The sequence below is a fragment of the Eucyclogobius newberryi genome, unplaced genomic scaffold, assembly GCF_026437365.1.
Source record: "Eucyclogobius newberryi isolate DKJ021-1_F unplaced genomic scaffold, fEucNew1.0.hap1 SCAF_18, whole genome shotgun sequence".
NCBI classification, from domain to species: Eukaryota; Metazoa; Chordata; class Actinopteri; order Gobiiformes; family Gobiidae; genus Eucyclogobius; species Eucyclogobius newberryi.
This window is the reverse complement of record NW_027315812.1, coordinates 30,000,315-30,026,223: the sequence shown is the minus strand read 5'-3', so window position 1 is coordinate 30,026,223 and position 25,909 is coordinate 30,000,315. Positions and strand designations below refer to the sequence as shown.

At 43.9% G+C, this 25,909-nt stretch overlaps 1 protein-coding gene across 1 annotated transcript in view; it reads right to left on the bottom strand.

The window, feature by feature from the left end:
• sspo (SCO-spondin) overlaps nt 1–25,909 on the bottom strand; it is a 391,282-nt gene that overhangs the window by 142,807 nt on the left and 222,566 nt on the right. Inside the window, exons 48-61 of the mRNA XM_072450444.1 lie at nt 20,085–20,160; nt 19,994–20,012; nt 19,803–19,923; nt 16,201–16,408; nt 3,318–3,459; nt 3,034–3,201; nt 2,849–2,950; nt 1,841–1,924; nt 1,585–1,737; nt 1,340–1,489; nt 1,104–1,268; nt 847–1,032; nt 406–528; nt 47–176 (exon numbers count right to left, since the gene is read on the bottom strand). Coding sequence (XP_072306545.1) covers nt 47–176; nt 406–528; nt 847–1,032; nt 1,104–1,268; nt 1,340–1,489; nt 1,585–1,737; nt 1,841–1,924; nt 2,849–2,950; nt 3,034–3,201; nt 3,318–3,459; nt 16,201–16,408; nt 19,803–19,923; nt 19,994–20,012; nt 20,085–20,160 — 1,827 coding nt within the window. The remainder of the gene's footprint in view (nt 1–46; nt 177–405; nt 529–846; nt 1,033–1,103; nt 1,269–1,339; nt 1,490–1,584; nt 1,738–1,840; nt 1,925–2,848; nt 2,951–3,033; nt 3,202–3,317; nt 3,460–16,200; nt 16,409–19,802; nt 19,924–19,993; nt 20,013–20,084; nt 20,161–25,909) is intronic.

The window sequence follows — 25,909 nt, the reverse complement described above, 5'->3', positions numbered from 1 at the left end:
TGTATAATTGTACATGAAAAGTGTTGAAATAGATTGTGTGTGTCACCATGTGGTGCACTGGTCCTTCCTGACCACCTGTCCTGCATGCAGACTGTGGTTGCCCCACACACAGCCACACTGAGCTGAATTCACACATCGACCGTCCAAGAGGTACAGGCCCTGGGGACATCGGCATCCTGCACAACATTTACTTACATTAGATTTTACAGCTCATTTAGAATGCAGGACATAATTGTTATCAGATGTGCATGAGTGGGACGTCATTGGAAAGCTTTGAATTCACACTTTCAGAATCTGTGAATAACTCTCAATGTCTCCGGGTAGACATGTACCTGCTTTATCCACGGTCAGACACATATACTCTTAACACCAATGTATCAAAATTAAAACATAAAGGAGCTGTACCTGCCACACATTTACTGGTGCAGTTGCCGGTCTGACCCTGTTGAGAGCATGTGGGAGGACAGGGTTTGACCTTTGCCCTCTGGCAGTCTGTCTCTGTGACCAGCACCATACCATTCGTACAACCTGATCATAGAAAAAACAGAATTAGAAAGAGGAGTGGGATGAGCAGAGAAGAAAACTTTGTTTTTGTCCAGTATGTAATAAAAAGGGAACTAACAAGCGCCTGAGCTGGCAAATTGTAAAAAGAAGGCTATAAACCATTTATTTCCATTCAAATCAAAAGTTTTTTTTTTAAATTAATAGGCCTTAACAATTTTTATTTTGTTGGTCCCTATTTCTCATTTTAATGATAGTGAAACAGCTTTAGTCTGGAGTTTAAGAGGAAATCAGCTGGTATGATATTTTTAAACAATGTTAATGCTTAGTTGTGTGTAGCCTCACCTGTCTGCGTGCCCACATCCTTGATGCAGGGCTGGTTGTTGCAGCTCTGGCTCTGCTGGCTCATGCCCTCACAGTTCTGGCCTCCATTCTTTGGAGGAGAACAGCTTCTGTTCCTGTGTGTGAGGCCGCCACCACACTCCACATCACACTGTGCCCAGTCTGTCCAGGTCAACCAGTGACCGTCCACTACAGTGACACAAGATGTCAGTGAGTACATGAAGAGAGGAGCAGGACATGTTTTAAAGCAGGAGTCATACCTGGGCAAGCTCGGGGGAAGCAGGCACGGCTGTCAAACTGTGCCCCTCCACAGGCTCCTCCGGGCAGGGCCTCCCTCAAGATGTCCCTCTGCCTGAACAGAGAGCCCAGGCCACAGGACACACTGCACTGGCTCCAGGAGGTCCATGGAGACATGATGCAGTCCACTGCAGGAGACAAGAAAACCGGAACAATGAGCAAAGGATGACTCACATTCTCACAGTGTTCTGGAACCTACCACAGTCCTTCTCATCAGAGCCATCCACACAATCCTGCTGCAGGTCACATCTGTGGTCCAGGTGCACACACTCCCCACTGCCACACGAAAACTGCTTTTGAGAGCATGGACTGGGCAATCTGGGAGTCAACGGGGGATGGGCTGTGCTTCCTGGGGAAAAAAAGAAGCTTATCATAGATAACCTACAGCACTGTATATTGACTAGTCCTCTCAGAGGCCTTCACCCACAGAGCTACTGTACATACCACACTGTTGTTCGTCTGATCCGTCCAGGCAATCCTGTCTGCCATCACAGACCTGTGCTGAGTCTACACAGCCAAAGAAACTGCAGGCAAACTGTCCCTCCACACAAAGCACCCTGGGCAGGCCACCATCAGGAGTGCTGCTCAGCCATGGGGCTGGAAGCATTAATAATAATAAGCAACAACACAATGCATTTTCCTCACCAATTCAAACATCCTTATCTACAGTGTGTTTAACTGGATGTGGTACAATCCTCACCTCTGGTGCTTTGCAGCCCTGGTTTTCCAGAGTGAATGGAGGTGCTGAGATGTAGACCAGGTGGACCTGTTGTTGCCCACCAGCCTATTAATGAAGTCAAAAGGTTCAGTTAGGAAAATACTGGTTTGGTATACTTGAAGCATTTCCACAAGCCTCACAAATGAAGCGCTACAATAACATGATAGTGTAACATGAAGGGTTATTTTGCATTATAGTTTACTCTACATTTCTTGGATGAGGGTTGAAAAATCTTTGTCTGTTTTTCCCAAAAACATTGTCCATATGATCATAACTGAATCTTTTTCTACACAGTGTCGTTTATGCTAAAACTTTATATCAAAGGCCTATATGGCTATTATTGTGTTTGTTAATGTTTCTTTTTCTTTTAATTTTACTATCTATCTTGAAATGTTTACGGCAGCATTAAGCATTTGTACAGACTGTCCGTGAATGTATCATACAGTGAGTTGTGCGCATTTGCATAAGTACGAGGTAATACGCTGGTAATGAAATATGGCGCGTTGTCTGTATGTATATATCTTGAACAGAGCAAACCATTAAACTGGAAAACTCCATTTTGCTGCCTCATCTTTGTGTCAGTGTACACACCACATATCTAACAAAGAAAATGTAATGCAGTAGCAAGTCTTGAATTACATCATGCAGTTCGGCAGTCCTGCGACTGTGTCTTTGCATCTAGGGTTTTTTCTTCAAGCTAGAATCTCTTTGGTTTAGAAATATGATCTGGGACACTGGTAATCAGAACTTTAGGAGTGTGTGTTTGTGATACATTACAGCTTACATTTTACCATGGATGAAGTTTGAATCTGGACAATAAAAGTTTCCTTGAGTTTCGTCTTCTTGATTGTGTCAAGAATGCAAGTGTGAGCCAGAAGAATTTATGACACATCATACTTAATGCTGTATAAAATCGTGTGATAAGTGAGCCTTAACCTATCTCAGGAGGGGTACTCTGAAACCCTGGCTGTCCTCCATGTGTCGTGGTACCGTGGAGGCCAGGTGAGCCAGTGCTTCTGTCCCTGTGTGAGGGACGTCCAGTGGGGCTGGTGTGGTTCTGTAGCCCTGGGGAGCCTCGGGTTGGGACTGTACCTGGAGCACACACATCATGCTTGATCTAACAACACTTTGACCATTACTATTCCACCATTACTGTGAAGTGTGTCAAAACTTACCACAGCTGATCTCATCTGAGTTATCCTTACAGTCTGGTTTGCCATCACAGAGCACAGACACAGAAACACAGTCCTCACTATACCAGCAAGCAAACTGCCCTCTCTTACAGCGCTGCACTGTCACACCTCCAGCACTACTTGTCCAACTGCTGGAGGTAACCAGCTCATCTAGAAGAACAGCCCAAATACATAAATAGTGCATTTTAGTCATGTATATTTGACCTGAATGTTTTTTTCTATTTACACATTAACACACAAATTGTTATATGTATGAGATGAGTCACCTCCTGTGCAGCCAAGGATCTCCGCTCTCAGGTAGAATGTATGTCTGAATTCCACAGGAATGATTCTGAGGTATCGAGCTCGGAGCAGCTGCCCAAGCCAACGCGTCACCGGACTCCTGCCCACCATCCGCACTTCAAACACCTACACACGTACGCACACAATCGCACCACGCACACACGCACACACGCACGCACGCACACACACACACACACACACCACAGACTGAGTTACAATTTTACATGTTCTGTTCCAATACAAAAAATGGACTATGCTTTAAAAGTTTCATCAATGTTATGTGGCTGTTATGTGAATACAGCTTTGCATATGAAGATTTCAGGAATTCATACAATCAAATCGACATTAAACACACATACACACACACACACACACACACACACACACACACTAAAAGACACACAACAGCAATAAACAAGCATAATGACAAACAAAAAACAACCATGATGACAAACAACAAACATAAAGTAAATATATTACACATATACACACAGAAAAAATATATTCACCTAAACATAACAATACTGGTATCGATACTGCAATACTGGCATTGCGATGCGACAGGAGAGAGTATCGCTCTAAGCACCCTTTCAAAGTATCAATATATAACTGCTTTAATGATTGCATTTATAATAAGTGACCAGTAGGCCTGTCAGAACATTTAACAGGCCTACTTGTCACAATACACGACAGACAATATTGAAAATACTTGACAGACAATATTGAAAATACTCTATCTTGATAAACAATATTATTGACCACCACAGCGACAAAGAAGAAAACAAGACACAAAAACAAAAGCAAAAAATAAAGTCACGGCACATATGTGGCGCAGCAGCCCTAATGCCGGTACATGTCGGCCTCGGTGAAACTGAGATAAACCCCAAAAAAGATTATTTTTTTTCAAATGTGTGATTTTCGTTTTTTTGCAGAATGTGCTAGTTGAAGTTATGAATAAGCCCCTGTGTGCTTCAGATAAAACTATTGGTTGTCTTAAACGTATACATTAAGCTGTTAAAAATGTGGAGTTTTCGGGTTCTTTGTCCTGCTCTCCTGGGGGGCGTCACCTTTTTCTAGCCAACGTGTTGTTTACATTTTCCACCAATCAGCTGTGATCCGCATGGCCAGCTGCGTGCTCCGTGTTTTCCTCTCATTACTCCAGACCGTCTACAGAGCACAGTCTTCAGAGCTTACATTTCCTGGACTACATTGCAACGGAACTGTTTACTCAGGTACACTTTTACTTTACTACTAAATTATTGCTTTAACGCTGTGTTTTAAGGCGGTCTCGTGATCACTTTAGAATCTTACTTGTCTGCTCCGGTGGAGCTAATACTAAGCTAACATGTTGCTTCAGTGCACTCTGCAATACGGGCTTAATGTGACTACTTGCTGTTATCACCATGTTATTGGGTTATTTTTCGGCGTGGGTTGGCCCGTGGGTTGTGTGGGTCGTGCTTTGTGTGTTTTATGGTGGACTAAACCGGCTGTTAGCCCCACAGCCCGGAGCTAAACGCGGCTATTCGGAGCTAAGTTGTAAGCTAAACTTTGCTATGTTATCGGGTTATTTTTCGGCGTGGGAAGGCGTGCTTTTACGAGCCGTGTTATCTCAAGTGAGTTAGCTAGCATCGCTAGCCGATGGCAGATGTCCCAATATCTCCGCGTTTTGCATCTTAAATACACCGTTAACGTCACAATTTGAACTGTTATCTGTGAAGCGTGTTATTCCCATATTACTGTTAACCCTAATCCTTTTTTTCCCCTTTTCAGAATTGGCAAAGACACCCTGACTGACATGACCTGTCTCTACGTGAAGTCTGCTAAGGAGCGTGGTAAGTGTAAAACATTATTTTGGTGATTTTCATGTTTTAATGATTAGAGTATAATTAACCATAAGCAACATCTGTTTTTAAGGTGAGCCTGCAGTATGTAAATCAAGCTTCAGATCACTGTGGAAACAGCTTCTCCCACACATCAGAAGCTGCAGGCCACGCACAGATCTCTACAACAGCCCCCCCCCCTACCTGTCTGACCTCCTCATCCCCCACCGCCCCACCCGAGCTCTCCGATCCTCCTCCTCTCTCACCCTGACTGCACCAACATCCCGACTCAAAACTTTTGGCGACAGAACATTCTCCCGAACAGCACCCCGACTCTGGAACTCCCTCCCCCAACCTGTCCGCCACTCTCCCTCACTCACAACATTCAAATCCAGCCTAAAAACATACCTCTTCACCCAAGCCTATGACCTCCCCTACCCCTAGCCTCCTCTACCCCATTGCCTACTATTCTACCCCCTGTTACATCCCCATCTTTTTCTCTCTACTTCTTCTGTCTTGTTCATTTTATCTGTATATTAATGTGTATTGTACGTGTTGTCCCCCCCTGTCTGTAAATACCCCCCCTTTTTTATATATGTGACTCGCCACGGCAATTGTCGGACCATGTCGGCCTCAGTGAAACTGAGAAAAACAGCATTTTACTTTTTTTTCCCCAAATTTGTGATTTTCATTTTTTTGCAGAATGTGCTAGTTGAAGTTATGAATAAGCCCCTGTGTGCTTCAGATAACACTATTGGTTGTCTTAAACATATACATTAAGCTGTTAAAAATGTGGAGTTTTCGGGTCTTTTTCCTGCTCTCCTGGGGGGCGTCACCTTTTTCTAGCCAACGTGTTGTTTACATTTTCCACCAATCAGCTGTGATCCGCATGGCCAGCTGCGTGCTCCGTGTTTTCCTCTCATTACTCCAGACCGTCTGCAGAGCACAGTCTTCAGAGCACAGTCTTCAGAGCTTACATTTCCTGGACTACATTGCAACGGAACTGTTTACTCAGGTACACTTTTACTTTACTACTAAATTATTGCTTTAACGCTGTGTTTTAAGGCGGTCTCGTGATCACTTTAGAATCTTACTTGTCTGCTCCGGTGGAGCTAATGCTAAGCTAACATGTTGCTTCAGTGCACTCTGCAATACGGGCTTAATGTGACTACTTGCTGTTACCACCATGTTATCGGGTTATTTTTCGGCGTGGGTTGGCCCGTGGGTTGTGTGGGTCGTGCTTTGTGTCTCTTTTATGGTGCTAAACCGGCTGTTACCCCCACAGCCCGGAGCTAAACGCAGCTATTCGGAGCTAAGTTGTAAGCTAAACTTTGCTATGTTATCGGGTTATTTTTCGGCGTGGGTTGGCCCGTGGGTTGTGTGGGTCGTGCTTTGTGTCTGTTTTATGGTGCTAAACCGGCTGTTACCCCCACAGCCCGGAGCTAAACGCAGCTATTCGGAGCTAAGTTGTAAGCTAAACTTTGCTATGTTATCGGGTTATTTTTCGGCGTTTTGTCTGTACAAGTTATATACTTATGTAGTATTTCTTGACCCGTGGGTCGTGCTTTGTGTCTGTTTTATGGTGCTAAACCGGCTGTTAGGCCCGGAGCTAAACGCAGCTATTCGGAGCTAAGTTGTAAGCTAAACTTTGCTATGTTATCGGGTTATTTTTCGGCGAGGGAAGAGAAAAAAACTACAACTCCCGATACCACTTCTGGTCACGTGGCTTACGCACTGCGACACTCGAACCAATCACGCGCTTGCCTGGCCATTATCAGCTTCCTGTGTGTCTCTCTGTGCACGGTGTTGGAAGAGACAACAGGACGGCTGAACCAGGTAAGCTTTGCGACTAAAACACCCGCTTTTAATCACTTTAATGTGCGCCGGTTTTAAACTCGAGTGTATGTTTATGTTTTGGTGTGCTGTTCTGCAAGTGTTTTGCTTTTACGAGCCGTGTTATCTCAAGTGAGCTAGCTTGTCCCGCTAGCCGAGGGCAGATGTCCCAATATCTCCGCGTTTTGCATCTTAAATACACCGTTAACGTCACAATGTGAACTGTTATCTGTGAAGCGTGTTATTCCCATATTACTGTTAACCCTAATCCTTTTATCCCCCTTTTCAGAATTGGCAAAGACACCCTGACTGACATGACCTGTCTCTACGTGAAGTCTGCTAAGGAGCGTGGTAAGTGTAAAACATTATTTTGGTGATTTTCGTGTTTTAATGATTAGAGTATAATTAACCATAAGCAACATCTGTTTTTCAGGTGAGCCTGCAGTTTGTACATCAAGCTTCAGATCACTGTGGAAACAGCTTCTCCCACACATCAGAAGCTGCAGGCCACGCACAGATCATCAGATTATCAAGCAAGCATACATGAAGACCAGGGTTGACACTTTGGAAGACATCGCTGAGGTTAGTTTATATTATTTGACTACTGTAATGTGTAAACATTAACCTGACAAAACTTCAGTGCTGCTCTCTGCTTAAGATATGTTTCTTCTGTTCTCATTTTTTTTACAGTGTCGCCCTTGTCATCAGGTCGTGGAAAACAGCTCTCCTGAGTCTCACCTCAGTATCCCACAGCTTGTTGGAACGGCGGATGGCAAAGTGTTTGTCAAGAACTTGGACTGGCAGAAGCATCTGAGTCCCTTCTTCAGACGGCTTCCAAAGATCAAGAGCTATCAGCACTTCAGGTATTTATATTGAAACTCTCACATTGTGTTAAAAAAAAAAATAGTTAATGAGTGTTTTATGTGAAATAGTTAGCCATTTCTTAAATGTCCTGTTATTTGTTTACAGCTTTGATGCCAAGAGCCGAGAGTCACAGCACAGAAGAGTGCACAGACGAAGAAGAGGATGAGGATGTGATCTCTGATGTAATTGGACTCTGGTGGTGTACATATCATATCTATTATCTCATATCTCATATATTCAAAGCCATGGACCCGTTGCAGTTCGTATACCTGGCATCTGTTTATAAGAGTTCTTCTATTAAGAGTGTTTTTTAAACTTCCTATAAGTTACTGTCCTTTCCCCCTGTATCTACTGCTTTGTAACATTAAAGGCTATCTTATCTTATCTTATCTTTTGTTGTTTGTGTTGAATCATTCAGTGCACCATTGTTGGTGCACTGAATCACCTGAGAATTATGTTTATCGACAAATGCAATGAACCCTATTCTGATTCTTTGATTCTATTCAGGGCCTTTTGTAATCCAAGTATTTCCATTTTAATATAGTAACTTCTAATTCTGATTCAAGTCCAGTTACCATCAATAACAACACTCCTCTTGAGTCTTGAGTGACAGCTGTAGGGGGAAGGTGGTGTCAGTGTGACAGGGGGGAGGGCTTATCTCAATGAGATGCAAATGCGCCCCGCCCCCCTGTGACTCTGGGCTCACTCCGGTGAGAAACTTTGGAAGCCGTTTTCTCAGTGAATGGGTTTGAGAGTTGTATACATTCAAATGACCACAACTTACTTAAATATTATCAGATCTACATGAGTGAGACATCATTGGAAAGCTTTGAATTCACACTTTCAGAATCTGTGAATAACTCAAAATGTCTCCGGGTAGACATGTAACTGGATTGGCCACGGTCAGACACATATGTTCAGCGTCTTTGGGTCACTGAAAAGCACTTTATAAATAAAAGTTATTATTATTATTATTAACAGAATCTAATGTGCTGTCTTTCGGACCCTCACCGCCAGCAAGCAAAGACATCAGGATGCATTACAGCTTTGACTTTGCACAGCAGGTACTAATAATAGCGCAAATGCAGAATAGCAATTACAGAGAGATATACGTCTTAATCAAATGTCATATGTATTAATCTAATCTCCTTTCTCTCTCTCTTTCTCTGTCTACTACAGATACACTTTCCGTCCAACCCTCTGCAGCCGGGGCCAAGCTTCACTACACAATGGACATCCACTTCCTCATTGCTGGCCACACCAAATTCTCCCCTGATTGCGGCTTTGGTCTTATCAAGCGAGCATACATGAAGACCAGGGTTGACACTTTGGAAGACATCGCTGAGGTTAGTTTATATTATTTGACTACTGTAATGTGTAAACATTAGCCTGGCAAAACTTCAGCGCTGCTCTCTGCTTAAGATATGTTTCTTCTGTTCTCATTTTTTTTACATTGTCGCCCTTGTCATCAGGTAGTGGAAAACAGCTCTCCTGAGTCTCACCTCAATATCCCACAGCTTGTTGGAACGGCGGATGGCAAAGTGTTTGTCAAGAACTTCGACTGGCAGAAGCATCTGAGTCCCTTCTTCAGACGGCTTCCAAAGATCAAGAGCTATCAGCACTTCAGGTATTTATATTGAAACTCTCACATTGTGTTAAAAAAAATAAATAGTTAATGAGTGTTTTATGTGAAATAGTTAGCCATTTCTTAAATGTCCTGTTATTTGTTTACAGCTTTGATGCCAAGAGCCGAGAGTCACAGCACAGAAGAGTGCACAGACGAAGAAGAGGATGAGGATGTGATCTCTGATGTAATTAGACTCTGGTGGTGTACATATCATATCTATTATCTCATATCTCATATATTCAAAGCCATGGACCCGTTGCAGTTCGTATACCTGGCTCTGGCATCTGTTGAGTGTTTTTTAAACTTCCTATAAGTTATCTATTCTTTCCCCCTGTATCTACTGCGTTGTAACATTAAAGGCTATCTTATCTTATCCTATCTTTTGTTTTTTGTGTTGAAGCATTCAGTGCACCATTGTTGGCACTGAATCACCTGTGAATTATGTTTATCGACAAATGCAATGAACCCTATTCTGATTCTTTGATTCTATTCAGGGCCTTTTGTAATCCAAGTATTTCCATTTTAATATAGTAACTTCTAATTCTGATTCAAGTCCAGTTACCATCAATAACAACACTCCTCTTGAGTCTTGAGTGACAGCTGTAGGGGGGAGGTGGTGTCAGTGTGACAGGGGGGAGGGCTTATCTCAATGAGATGCAAATGAGCCCCGCCCCCCTGTGACTCTGGGCTCACTCCGGTGAGAAACTTTGAGCCCCGTTTTCTCAGTGAATGGGTTTGAGAGTTGTATACATTCAAATGACCACAACTTACTCAAATATTATCAGATCTACATGAGTGAGACATCATTGGAAAGCTTTGAATTCACACTTTCAGAATCTGTGAATAACTCAAAATGTCTCCGGGTAGACATGTAACTGGTCAGTCACATATTGTTCATGATTAGAGTCCCATTTGGTCCATAGTCTTTAAATGTTGTCAATTTTCACATCTTTGGAGGGAATTTTGTTGGGAAAATGTGTCACGTTTTTTCAAGTACCCATTATGGAGAACTGTTGGAGAAACTGTATCACGTGTTTTGGGACTGTCCTGTTGCTCAAAATATTGCACAAATGTATTTTTTTTTTTCAATCAATTGTATGTCCATTATGTCAGTCCAGTCCTTGATTGTAGATGCTGTTTGTGTCATACATTTCTGTATACCTGATGCTAGGAGTACACTCGAAAAGTAACCATCTATTGCACATGTGTCAAATAAAAGGCCCGCGGGCCACATTTGGCCTGCCAGACATTTTAATCCGGCCCGCAGAATGTTTCAAATTTCTATTTAAAAAAAAACATCCATCCATCCATCCATCTTCTGCCGCTTTATCCGGGGCCGGGTTGCGGGGGCAGCAGTCTGAGCAGGGACTCCCAGACTTCCTTCTCCCCAGACACTTCCTCTAACTCCTCCGGGGGGATCCCGAGGCGTTCCCAGGCCAGCCGAGAGACATAGTCTCTCCAGCGTGTCCTGGGTCTTCCCCGGGGCCTCTTCCCGGTGGGACATGCCTGAAACACCTCCCGAGGGAGGCGCCCAGGAGGCATCCGAAACAGATGCCCGAGCCACCTCAGCTGGCTCCTCTCGACGTGGAGGAGCAGCGGCTCTACTCCGAGCTCCCCCCGTGTGGCCGAGCTCCTCACCCTATCTCTAAGGGAGCACCCAGCCACACGGCGGAGGAAACTCATTTCGACCGCTTGTATCCGCGATCTTGTTCTTTCGGTCACTACCCAAAGCTCATGACCATAGGTGAGGGTAGGAACGTAGACCGACCGGTAAATAGAGAGCTTTGCCTTTCGGCTCAGCTCCCTCTTTACCACAACGGTCCGATGCAGCGACTGCATCACTGCAGCCGCTGCACCGATCCGCCTGTCGATCTCACGCTCCATCCTTCCCTCACTCGTGAACAAGACCCCGAGATACTTGAACTCCTCCACTTGGGGCAAGGACACCCCACCCACCTGGAGAGGGCAAGCCACCTTTTTCCGGTCGAGAACCATGGCCTCGGATTTGGAGGTGCTGATTCTCATCCCAGCCGCTTCACACTCGGCTGCAAACCGTCCCAGTGCATGTTGCAGGTCCGGGTTTGATGGAGCCATCAGGACAACATCGTCTGCAAACAGCAGAGATGAGATCCTGTGGTCCCCAAACCGGACACCCTCCGACCCCTGACTGCGCCTAGAAATTCTGTCCATAAAAATTATGAACAGAACCGGTGACAAAGGGCAGCCCTGGCGGAGTCCAACATGCACTGGGAACAGGTCTGACTTACTGCCGGCAATGCGAACACAGCTCCTGCTCCGGTCATACAGGGACCGGACAGCCCTGAGCAAAGGGCCCCGGACCCCGTACTCCCGGAGCACCCCCCAAAGGACACCCCGAGGGACACGGTCGAAAGCCTTCTCCAGATCCACAAAACACATATGGACTGGTTGGGCAAACTCCCATGAACCCTCGAGCACCCGATGGAGGGTATAGAGCTGGTCCAGTGTTCCACGACCGGGACGAAAACCACTCTGCTCCTCCTGAATCCGAGGTTCGACTATCGGTCGGATTCTCCTCTCCAGTACCTTGGAATAGACCTTACCCGGGAGGCTGAGGAGTGTGATCCCTCTGTAGTTGGAACACACCCTCCGGTCCCCCTTCTTGAACAGAGGGACCACCACCCCGGTCTGCCAGTCCAGAGGCACGGTCCCCGAACGCCACGCGATGTTGCAGAGACGTGTCAACCAAGACAGTCCTACAACATCCAGATACTTTAGGTACTCAGGGCGGATCTCATCCACCCCCGGAGCCCTGCCACCGAGGAGTTTGCGAACAACCTCAGTGACTTCAGCTTGGGTGATGGATGAGCCAGCCACCGAGTCCCCGGTCTCCACTTCCTCTTCGGAAGACGTGACTGAGGGATTAAGGAGATCCTCAAAGTATTCCTTCCACCGTCCGACGACATCCCCAGTTGAGGTCAGCAGGCCTCCACCCGCACCGTAAACGGTGTTGGTGAGACACTGCTTCCCCCTCCTGAGGCGCCGGACGGTTTGCCAGAATTTCTTTGGTGCCGACCGATAGTCCTCCTCCATGGCCTCCCCGAACTCCTCCCAGGCCCGGGTTTTTGCCTCTGCGACAGCACGAGCCGCGGCTCGCTTGGCCTGCCAATACCCGTCGATGACCTCCGGAGACCTACAAGCCAGAGTGGCCTGATAGGCCTCCTTCTTCAGTCTGACGGCATTCCTTACTTCCGGTGTCCACCACCGGGTTCGGGGGTTGCCGCCACGACAGGCACCGGAGACCTTGCGACCACAGCTCCGAGCAGCCGCATCAACAATGGAGGCGGAGAACATGGTCCACTCGGACTCAATGTCCCCAACCTCCCCCGGGACATGGGAGAAGCTCTCCCGGAGGTGCGAGTTGAATACCCTACTGACAGAGGGCTCCACTAGACGTTCCCAACAGACCCTCACAATGCGCTTGGGTCTGCCAAGTCTGTCCGGCTTCCTCCTCTGCCAGCGGATCCAACTCACCACCAGGTGGTGATCGGTTGACAACTCTGCCCCTCTCTTCACCCGAGTGTCCAAGACACGCGGCCGGAGGTCTGATGACACGACAACAAAGTCGATCATTGACCTCCGGCCTAGGGTGTCCTGGTGCCATTTGCACTGATGGACTCCCTTGTGCTTGAACATGGTGTTCGTTATGGACAATCCGTGGCTAGCACAGAAGTCCAATAACTGAACACCGCTCGGGTTCAGATCGGGGAAGCCGTTCTTCCCGATCACCCCTCTCCAGGTGTCACTGTCATTGCCCACGTGGGCGTTGAAGTCCCCCAGTAGAACAACGGAGTCCCCGGTTGGTGCACTGTCCAGTACCCCTCCCAAGGACTCCAAGAAGGCCGGGTACTCTGCACTGCTGTTCGGCCCGTAGGCCGCCACAACAGTGAGAGACCTGTCCCCCACCCGAAGGCGGAGGGACGCGACCCTCTCGTTCACCGGGGTAAACTCCAACACGTGGCGGCTGAGCTGAGGGGCTATCAGCAAGCCCACACCAGCCCGCCGCCTCTCCCCGCGGGCAACACCAGAGAAGTGGAGCGTCCAGCCCCTCTCGAGGAGATGGGTTCCAGAGCCCAAACTGTGCGTGGAGGTGAGGCCGACTATATCTAGTCGGTATCGCTCAACCTCCCGCACAAGCTCAGGCTCTTTCCCCCCCAGCGAGGTGACATTCCATGTCCCCAGAGTTAGGAAAAAAAACATATATATACATTTTTTTTAATCGATTCATAGAACCGTAGTTACATCCGTGACCGTTTTTTATCGCTAAAACTACACGTCCCAAAATGCCGCCGGTGGCTGCCCCTCCTCCGCGCGGCTCTGCACTGCTGTGTGTACTGCCGAGGGAGAAGTGCAGAGGAGTAACGACGCACGTTGCACACTTTACACACTTTTGAGCAGAAGTCTGAACGAGGAAAAAAGACATGTGGCTTTAGGAAACACGTGGAAGAAAGAAAGGAGACGGTTTTGTGGATGTTAGAGCTGTACTAAAAGTGGAGCTAATGTGGAGCTAACAACAAGAAAACTAACTTCTGTTATGATGCTCTGTGAGGAAAACATCCTCTACAAACCTGGACAGATCAGAAGGCTCTGGTAAAAACACAGGTCAGAGTGTAATAAAATCTGAACATGACTGTGTCCGCACTAATGTGACTGTGACACAAACACAATGACCTCCTTTGAGTCACTACATGAATCATTTGTCACTAAGATCAGCTTAAACTATGAAAATAGCTTGCTCATATTGAGTTTGAGCAGAAACACGTCTGTGATATGAACATTTGATATCAGAAGTCACATCAAAAGTCCATGTTCCTGTTCCTGTTGCTGCATGAATATGGACTCAGTCTTTCACCGCAGCAGTCTCCACAACTATTACTAGGTTGTAAAAAAGCGATGTATTTCTAATATTTGTTATTGTTTTATTTTGTACATAATATTTGGCCCACGACAAAAGAGTTTGGTTTGATGGAACACTGTGGCTCATGCACTTATTCTATATTTTCAAGGCCAGAGGCGTAAATTAACCTCCTAACTTAACAACAAATGCTCCTACGTTTGTTTGTATTTTGTTGTGTGTCAGTTCAGGTGTACAGATAACTACACAGACGTGGAAATGTTAGTTTGTATATTTAAAAGGTTTTTTAGATCTTGAGAAGTTTATTTTGTTATAAAGTCAAATACAATATTTTTCAGTTCCAAATACCTATGACTAAATGTTACTGTAACTCTGAAGTTGTAATGCACATTAACTGAAGCACAGTATTTTCTTTTAATCAATCCAGTAATTGGTTCAAATACAGTGTAGTCTATACAAAGCTCTTTATTTCTTATATTTTTAATTGTTTTATGTTTTACGTTATGTTCGGCCCGCGACCCAGCCTGAGCGACAAAATTCGGCCCGCGGCCAAAATTAATTTGAGACCCCTGATCTATTGCATCCATGGCATGTGTCTTGAAGCCCAAATACATAGTTCTGATATCCAGTGATGATTTATTGATCTCATGGTAAAAGTGTGCTTTCTGGCTGCCACAGTTTCTCTAACTGTAAGAATTTCTTTGTGAATAATGTGTACTTTGTCTACTGACATTGTGTTATGAAATGATCAGATAGTTTGTTGGAAAAATGAGTCACACCTTTCCAACAGAATTCTTTCCTAAGATTTTGTGGTTCTCCACTGTGATGTACATACATTTTCTCATTCTTATTCTTCGTAGTAGTGATTGTTCATACTTTAGATATTATGCCACTTGAAAGTACTGATTTATACGCCTTAATAAATATTTCAGTCAAACAGTTATAATGGCTGTTGCTTTGTTTAATTTCTTGGTTATAATAACTTCTTATTTGTAAATACCTATAAAAGTCCTGTTTCTCTTTTCAACATATAAAAGCCTTCATATGACAATTGTTTACGATCTGGTAAAAAACATGTATATCTTTTGTAATCCAGACCTTGAATCTCAGGTCAGTTCTATGGTTGTTTATTTGTCTAAGTTTATTTGTAGAGCACAATTCGTACAATACAAAGACAATTAAAAGTGCTTCACACAACGAGGAAAAAATGCATTAAAATCACAAGTCTTTAACAACAGTCGCCCTCTGACCTCACACACTTCCTGGTTGCTCCACATCGCTCCTCAGTCCAGGTATTTTAGCTTTAGTACCATTTGAACGAGATAACCCTGTATGAAATGTAACTAGTGTCAATTTAGTGTGCCGCGGTGCTACCATGGGTGCGTGTGGTGTGCGACCTCCGGGATGTACGCCGTGCCGTTTGCCGGGCGGCTACCACGGCGTAAAGCCTCGCTGTCCAAGCGCTAGCTGCGCCGTGTGTTACACCCATCTCGTTTCAGGTTTGTGGCCTGCTTTAGATTAGAACCTAGTGAAGTTCTATCAGTGTGGTCATACGTTTCTTCTTCTGTAGGTGCCCTGAGAAGACCCTGTCTTGCCTTTTTGTGGACTCTTTTACAACTTGTCTCAAACTAAATGGACTATGAAAACAATGAACTGTGAAACTATTTATGATTGTACTAATAATGTATCAGTAATACAACTTAAACCTTGCCTCGTGCATGCTTTAAATTGGTCCTGAGCCAAAACTTCAGGTGGCGTTGTTGGTAATTTGGGTTTCTAAACAGCTACAGAATAAAATAGTGAATGCGCCAGTCCACTTTGCTATTTACCTTTGGTGGAGCTTTCCCTGTCTCTGTGTAGTCTGTGAAGTGCTCGCCATTGAGTGAGAAGGCCAGGCGGTACTTGGTGAGGTAGCCCCACGTACGCTCACTGCCTTGGGTCACCACTCCTGACACCCAGATCGGCTGCAGGAAGTCCACCTGAAAGTACGGCTGAGGGTCTGTGGGCAGAGGGCTCCAGCCAGGTTCCATCACCTTACTGAAAGAGGACAGGTGGCAGGCGGGAATCGACAAAAAACAATAAAGGTATTAATTGCATATCTGACCAAATTTAATTGTGATAAAAACAGACCTCATTAATTAAAGTTTACCACAATCAATTACATTATTTTCTTAAATATTATGCACTAAATTGTAAATTCAGACAATGCATGTCTTGAAAAAGTTGTTCATAATAGTCAGTGTGTTTGTCTATTCATCTTTACACTTCCATGAATAAAAAAATGAGTCTGTAGATAATAGATGTGTCTGTGGGGATGTTGTCGAATCCATTGAATTTATCCATCTTTCGACGTGATCACCTGGGGTGTTTTGATAATTCTATGTGGGAGCAGCAGACATATAATGAGCTTGGACACTTACTTTGGAAACATGTCAAAGAAACTGAACACGAACAAGAACAACACCACCAAGAACCGGGCTAGACAGGTGTGGGATAGACCCAGTGATTATGGCGGGTTTGCGAAAGATAACTGATAAGATTCCAAAGGCAGTAGGCGCAAAGATAGATGCACCCCTGGCAGAAATGCATGATTTAGAATCCAAGACTAACAAAATGATGTCTCAAAAGGGAAATGTTGTCTCAAAAGGGAAATATCTAATTCAGTCATTTGAAAGAATTATTTTGCACTATAACTCTGAAACAGTGGAAAACACTGTTGATCCGTCTCAGTCAAATACCAGCAAGAACCAGATCACTCGTGGTTCTTGACGCTTGTTTTAATGCGCTGAAGCAGGCGAGGTCAGCTGATGATCTAAGGATAGGTGATGATGGGTCCAGCTGATGTTCCCCATTCGCTCTCCAGAAGAGGGCGTTCTGATGTAGCTAGAATATCTCAACTGGAGAGTAATCTAATGTCTACTCTCTGCATTAGCCTTTTAACAAAAATCTTGTTAACGAATAAAACAAAAACTTTGAAGGTCAATTAAAAGTGTAAAAAGTAAGAATAGCTTGCAAAAGGTGGCCCGCACTGGTCACAATCAGCGGGTAAAGTTAAATGAGGCCTGGCCACGGCCTTAGTTTAACGGGGGGGAAATAACAAAACAGAGCTCCATGTTCAGGAGTTTTCCTGATTAAAGCTGTCATGTCTAAATGTCTCCTTTAGTAAGAAACCCCAGTTTAAATCATCATTACACCACATCAGATCTTTATTTAGGAAGGAACTTGTTTAAAACACAAAACATGTTAGAAAACATATGTAACAGAAATTTTACTTGCAAGTACACTGCAAAGGATCACTTGTGATGAAATTAGAGCGTTAAAACAATTACAGTGATAGCAGTATTCACATGGTATCCCACACTAGGCTTTCAGAGATTATATCCAGTTTAGAGAAGAGACAATAACTTCAGCACTGTTGGTGACATTCACAAATGTTTATTCCAGACCATCTGCGTATATCTCTGGTCTTCGACAGAATTCCTTTTGTTCTTTTTTTTTGTTCGATTCTGACTATGATGGCGCCTTGAATGTCCAAAAAGACAATTAAAGTGTCACATGCTGGTTAGGTCACAGTTGAGGCAGGGAAGTGTTTGCTGACTGGTCTCTGAGACATGGTATCTGATTAGATCATTGCTCAGGGTCAAAGGTGTTCAAATGATACCAAAAATTAAATCTAATTTGCAAGCCAACGTGGCAGATTTGACAAGCCAGGTATGTGTCCTGATTGAAAAAGTGGATGACCTGGAGAATCATAATCACAGAGGTAATCTGTGGAGTGTCTTCCAGGGGACACTGAAGGGAAAGATGTAGTAAAGCTTGGATCCCCGAATATCTAAAACTTCCAACAAAAGCTAGGAAAACAAGGTTTGACTCTGCACAATGCTCCCTGGTTCCCAAACCGGCCCCAAACCAGCGATTATCCTGAAGTTCTATAACGTCAGTGATAAACAGCGTGTCATGGTGTTATCTAGACATCTTGCCGAGGACCATATCAGGCAAAACGAGCCTCTTAATTCAATGACTACTCTTTGAGAGTTGTCAAGAAACGCAAAGCATTTGATCAGCTTTTTCTGTCCGCGCTTCCTCTGACTAGAAACTCACACCTACAACTCAGAAATGCAAACTCGTACCACACGTTCAATATACAGTTAAAACAAAGGCTCATTGCAAACCATATCTGTCAACACTAACTACACTTGCTCTCTCTGCTGCCCCCTGCAGGCCACTTGCCCTGTACTTGCATGTGTCTGTGTTTGTTTGTTTTCCATGGCGTCTGTATCTGATCGTTTATGTGTCTGTTGGTCTGTACCTGGATGATTGAATGTGTCTGTGTCTGTGTAAGTGTATATATTTCTAACTTCTATGTAAAATCCTTGCATGTTTTTATGCCCTGTTTTAGGCTGACTGTAAAAGCTCTCATGGGACTACAGATGAAAAATAGTCTTTTGGCTAATTCTGGCATATTTATAGAAATGTTTATTAATATGCACTGTCCCTAGAATAAATAATTACATAAATAAATAAATAAATACAATCTTCACACATAATGAACCAAATACAAAAGCAACAAAACAAAGTAATGATAAGTCTAGAGAAAGCTTTTGATTTTGTCAGCAGCCTTATTTTTCTAAAGTGCTGGGCAAATTTAAAATAGACGATCTAATAATCATAACAAATATTGGGGCTCTTTACAACAGCCCAACATCAAGAATCAAAATTCTATCACTTGTCAGACCCCCTGACTTTGGAAGGAGGGGTGAGGCAAGGCTGTAACTGGATCCCCCCTGTTGTTTGCTGTGGACTTGGAACCATTGGCCAAATATATCAATCTGACACTATTTATTAGGGGTGTGCCAAAATATTGCGATATATCGCAATATTTACTCCCGCGATTGATTCTCAGTGCGTTCTCGTCAAGTATCTTTTAACGTTGTAAAAAAGCCGATATATATATATATATATATATATATATATATATATATATATATATATTCATTTTTTTTCTCCTGGTCCTGACCCAGACCCAGTGCTGGCGGAGGTAGGGGCCAGAGCAGCGAGGCCAGTTAGCTTAGCTATTCCATGGCTACCCCGGTTCTTGTGGCATTATTCCTCTTGTTCAGTTTCGTAGACATTTTCATAAGCATGTGCTTATGCAATATCTCTGCTTCAATTTTAATTTAATTTAACGTGATTAAAGGGAAAAGAATGATGCATCGCGTTAAGGCAACAAAGTTCCCGATCCTAAAATATATATTTTGGAATGTTTCCCGTGGGTTAGTGTTAGTTAAGTTATTTTTTTCACCTTATTTTAACTAACTAGCTAATTTGGTTGCTTCTTGTTCTCTAAAAATCTGGCAACCCTGGTCATTAGTGGTCATGCTTCACGTCTATCACAGTTAAAACCAAACCAAGGAAATACATTTTGACTCACACATTGGGCACAATGTAAAGCCGCCCAGCATCAGCTGGGTTGTTCTCCCGATGTGTGGATGAGGTCAGCTGACCATAATGAATCCTTCCATCCTCCAGTCCCAAAGGAGAAGAGCAGACTCCTACAGGGGAAAAGACAGGTGTAAGGGAAATCTCTCTAAATACATGCAAATGAAAAGGTTATGAACTCACCCTGATACTTGGGACCATGCTGAAAAGAAAGGATTTGAAATTCATGAGATGTTGGACAGCAAGAATAGTGCTAGAAAAGGGGGTTTCTTACAGTTGGAGTGACAGCTGGGTGGGTGACGGCAGCTTTGGAGGGAGTCCTGAGTGGAGCGGGGGTCGGTGTGTGTGGGCTGTAAAAAAAATACACTACAGTTACTAAAAAAGTTTATATCTGAAAAAGATACAAGACATTGAATGTAATAATCCAAAGGTATGCTTCTGGTGTGACAAAAGTAATATATTTATCATATTTTTTTCTGCAAAACTTTGAATGTGCACCAGTTTGTCCTGTGGTGTGACAGCTGGAAAAATACAATTCTAATGTTTAAAACCATATCCTTTAAGATTCCATAATTATTGGGAACTTTCCAACATGGCGCTGGTGTAGTCGGCCACTATCTTTGAGCTAAAAACCTAATTTACCCCTGACAATGCCAAACTAAAGAAGCAACAGTAATGGAGTAATAGTAAGTTTGAAAAAGGCACCATAAGGAAAGAGTACTTCGACATCCAACCAGACTAAGTTTACAGATTTGAACCGTCGAGAATAATTTGTCTCCTAAGCTAACGTTAGCAGCCTCAGACGGGGGACTGCAGGTGCAAGAGAAATGAAGCAACGCTCAACCAAAAAATGGCTTTGCCAATTTCCATATAGCGTGAGCAGAGTGAGCTCAGGGCTGAGATGGCGTGGATTAAAGCTGAAATAAAGTCAAAATACAACACAAGATTTGACGTGGAATTCCCATAAGGGAGTGTGTGTACCTTAAGTGATTGAAAAAAAGAAAAAAATAGATTGAATTTCCCGATCTGTTGTTTTGGGTTGAGCCAGTTTTGGGTCAAGGGTCCAAAAAAAGTGCTTGTGCACCTCTGCTCCTCCACAGCCTCTCACACAGCTGCCCCAGAGCACAGAGCTACGCACAAACACCACCATGTTATTTTTAGGGTAGGCTAAATAAGTAAGTAAAGTTGAAAACTCTGCCTTGTGAGGAGAGAAGATAAGATAAGATAAGATAAGATATTCCTTTATTGTCCCACATGGGGAAATTTCATTGGTGCAACGCAGGAAGATACAGAGGTAGATCCACAAGAACAGATCACTTATAGGAAGTCTGAAAAACACTTTCAGTAGAAGATCTCCTATAAATAAATAAAAACGACCATAGACAAATAAATAAATACCATTGCATGTGATCCCGACAGTAATTGCACATGAATATGTGTCACGACAGCACATGAATTCCAACAGCAATTGCACATATGACAGAATTGCACATCAGTATTAGGTTAGGTCAGTATTGCGCCGGGATAACGTGACGATCTCCGGGTAAGACGACTTTTCTCCGCAGTTTCATGAGTTCCTCCTTTGTGGAAACGCGGTACGGCGCCTGCCGGGGGGCGGGGCCGGAGCCGGGGGGCGGGGCCGGAGCCAAAACACATCGCAACGGCACGACGAAAACACTCAATCCAGCCGAAAAAAAGTCAAAAACAGTTGAATTAAAAAAATATTCCAGCGCGTGTCCCTATCGTACAGTAAAATAGAAAAAATATACTAACTATATTTACAAAATATAGGTGATAAAGCACAATAAGTGTGAGAAAAAAGAGAGAGCGTTTACACCGGGCTGCCAGCTGTACCAGCGCCTTATGACGTAATATGAGAAGACACGTGAATAAAAGTTATGTCCTGTTTGGATTAGTTTCCTGAAGCTTCTGTCCACAAACCAGGCTGTGGGCTCAGTCATCTAACATCTCGCTATTGATTTACACACGGAGCAAGTTGCTACACGAACAGAAGACCGTGCGCTGTAAATGCAGGTTACAGCGAGCTGATGTCATAACATGAGCAGCATTTGTGTCTTTAGCAGCAGCATTGTCTTTAATTGAGCCGCACACAGTATCGCAGACCTTCTGCGCAGTGCACTGCAGGAGAGAGTAGAGAAGACAGGTGAAGAGAGTGTCATACCTGTTTAACTCTCTATCCTTCGCAATGTAGCATATTGTTAGTCCAAACTTGTGAACACTTAAGCCGAGAGTTTGTCAAGCCCCTCCCCTCAGTGTTACCATGGAACTTCTGTCTATTACCAAATATGAGACTAAAATGATGCAAAATAGCTGCAAAGATCTTTGACAAAATCCTGCAGAGAAAGGAATGTGCAAAATGTTGTTTAAAACTAAATAACACCTTTTACAGGCCTATTACAGTTAATATTCAGTTCCTGGGCTGAGAAGATTTTTAGTCTAGCACATGTCAAATAGGCCTAATTATATCAAATTCAACCAAATTAAAATGGCCTATAGAATACCTTTGCCAATGTTCTTATTGCAGATTCATAGGCCACCTTTTATTTCAACATGCCCTTTATATAATGCTTATTGACACATACGTCATAAGGCGCTGGTACAGCTGGCAGCCCGGTGTAAACGCTCTCTCTTCTTTCTCACACTTATTGTGCTTTATCTCCTATATTTTGTAAATATAGTTAATATGTTTTTTCTATTTTACTGTACGATAGGGACACGCGCTGGAATAGTTTTTTAATTCAACTGTTTTTGACTTTTTTCGGCTGGATTTGAGCGTTTTTCGTTGCGTTCGTTGTGTTGTTGTGACGTGAGCTAGCTCCGAGCGAGCCCACCAGCCCCCCCCGCGCCCTCCGGCCGCGCTAAAGTACGGCGTGTCGTCGGTACACGTTTATATACACGTTTATATGAAAGAGGAACTTCACGAACGATCGGGACACGCACTGGAATCGCTTTAAATTAACTTGTTTTGACTTTATTCGGCTGGATTGAGTGTTTTTGTCGTGTCGTTGCGATGTGTCTTGGCTCTGAGTCCCCCGGCTCCGGCCCCGCCCCCGCCCCCCCCGCCCGGCGCCGTACCGCGTTTCCACAAAGGAACAGTCGTCTTACCCGGAGATCGTCACGTTATCCCGTCGCAATACTGACCTAACCTAATACTGATGTGCAATTCTGTCATATGTGCAATTACTGTGAAATTCATGTGCAATCTATGTGCTGTCGTGACACATATTCATGTGCAATTACTGTCGGGATCACATGCAATGGCATTTATTTATTTATTTGTCTATGGGAGTTTTTATTTATTTATAGGAGATCTTCTACTGAAAGTGTTTTTCAGACTTCCTATAAGTGATCTGTTCTTCTGTATCTACCTCTGTATCTACCTGCGTTGCACCAATGAAATTTCCCCATGTGGGACAATAAAGGAATATCTTATCTTATCTTATCTTATCTTATTTTAAATATTTAACATTTGATCAACATTTAGGCCTATTACATTGATAAACAACCAGCCATTGTACCATGTCCACAAACCTACTAGATTTAAGCCTTGCTGACTTAAAAAAGTGGCCCACACCTGGCCTATGTATACTACACCAGGTTGCTACCTATATGTTCTTCAGACGGAGCCCCAACCTCCCTGCTTTATTGTGGGATTTAAAAAATTTACTTAATTTGTCTATGTCTACATCTCATACATTCACATACAGTACTTGTCAATACATGCATCACCATGCGTCAAAAATATGGTTCCACCACCTCCCAACGTTAACCACTGGTTAAGGGATCTGGGCGGATGCTACTTGCAAGTGGCAGAAAGAGCTGTGCATTTCTGACAACACAGGTGTCGCCCTCCTCAAAATAGAGAGACCCTACCGTGTTGGCCAAAGAAGAGGAGGCGCGTACTGTTGGCACAGTCATCGCAGTAAGAGCTAGAAAGGCCGGATAACAGAGGACAAGGCTTCAGAGAGCTCTTACTGTGATGGCTGCGCCAACCGGTTATGGCCCCAGTAAAGAGTTTGGGAGCTCATGAAACAGTTTGTATTTTGACGGAGATGAGAAGAACTATGAACTGTGGGAAACCAAGTTTTTGGCACAATCGCATTTGCTTGACCTCAAGAGCACCTATCTGAGTGAAGCCCCCGCTGCGTGTGCAGTTCTGATTCAGGTGTTGGATGATAAACACTTGTCCCTTGTAATGAGAGATGCCGCTGAGGATGGAAGGAGAGCTCTACAGTCCACCATGATCATTACGTGGGGAAGGGGAAGCAGCGCATAATAAGTTTGAATGAGAACATCACGCACTATAGTATTCGCGCCTAGACTAAGATCACGGAGACATTGAGTGACGGCTTATTGACAGCAAACGTTTTAAAAGGCCTGCCTGATGCATATGTAGTGACCTGCAGATGACCTCTGAATGTTGCCATGGTGACAGGATACGGAAGCAGCTTATCTCCATGCCCCTATTGACTGAAAATCATATGGAGCATCCTGAAGGGTTTGAGGTCCAGTGAAAATCAGAACAAAAAATTGTGTGTAAACTCAATAAGTCACTGTATGGTCTGAAACAATCAGGATGAAATTGGAATAGGATGCTTCATGATTTTCTTGAACAAATGGAGAGTCATGTTAGCCTTTAGGTTTTAGAAACGGGCAGTGTGCACAAGCTGCCCCGCTGCTGCAGAAACTAGTATTAAAAATATAGTTTGACCCACAAAATAACAGATAAGATAAGAAAAAATGAACAAGGAATGAGAGGACAACGGAAACACAAGCCTGGTAAAACTACGGTACCAAAACAAAGCAGCCGACCCATGGACCCATAAAAAAATCGCCCATCTTGCAAGCTAACAAGACGGGGTTCCGCCAGCCTGGATAAAGAATCCCAAGGCGTAATACTGCTGGAGTAAGGAGAAGAGGTAACGCTGCACTGGTTAGCACTGATGATGTGTGAAATAGAAAGCGAAATGCAACGTAATATGGCATCGCTCAGAACGGAAATTAGAGCAATGATTAGAGCGACCCAAGGGAGAAAGAGAGGGGAGGAAACGGAGCATGCATCGAAGAAGCTGAACAGCATATCTCAGACATTAAAGATGAGCTGCAGACACTGAGGGCCAAGATGAAGGCGATCTTGGCCCAGCTGATGATGCTGCAGACGGAAAACAAGAATATGAAAGTAAGATCCTGGATCTGGAGTCCAGATCACGTAGACCCAAGGGAGACAAGGGAGATGATACTGAAGATCATTCCAAAGGAGTTGAGGTATGTTGTAAATAATCACTTTTATTAAGCTTATGCTTCTATGATTAATCAGGAAGAAACAAAGACGCAAGCGCAATGCTACCACATTTAATTTCTTGCTCTATCTGCAATCTGTTAAGGTCACGCAAAGGCCAACAACAAGGATGTAAGTTCCAGACAGTTCTGTAATGTCTTCTTTCTATATGAGTGGCAGAGCAACAACTACCATATAAGGAAGCATGCGGACCAGAGACAGTCGGCGGAAGAAGTACTGCAACAAGAAGGAAACAGAATCAACCTTCATGAATATTCATATTGTCTGTTCATATTGCCCAGTGCGAGGGGTAGACTGCTAGTCAGAGCAACTGCTGGACTCCGTGCACGTTAGGGAGAGCTTGCACTGTTTTAATTTGTATTAGTCTGTAATTTCAGGTAATACATTCTTTTGATCTACACGACCACGTCCGCTCTTGTTTTCTCAGATAAATTGAACAGGTCCTCCTTCACAATAGAAAGATCACATCGCCTGGGAAAACCAAGACCGGCAACTGATAAACCACAAGGCCTGAAAATGAAGTTTCTTAATGATTGTGTGAAGGAACATGTAATGAAGGCTGCAATTAAATGAAGGCTGCAATTAAAGGAGACCTCCAGTACAAAGGTAAGCGAGTCTTCTTTGCCCCAGATAGTCCCTACGAGGTTTGCCAACAATGAGCAAAGTTCCACCACATCTGTAAGGAATTAAGGAACAGAAAATAGAGACATGGGTTCTCTTTCACTGCAACTCTTCTGGTGACGTTCGAGGGTGAAAAACACATGCTCAGACCACCAGAC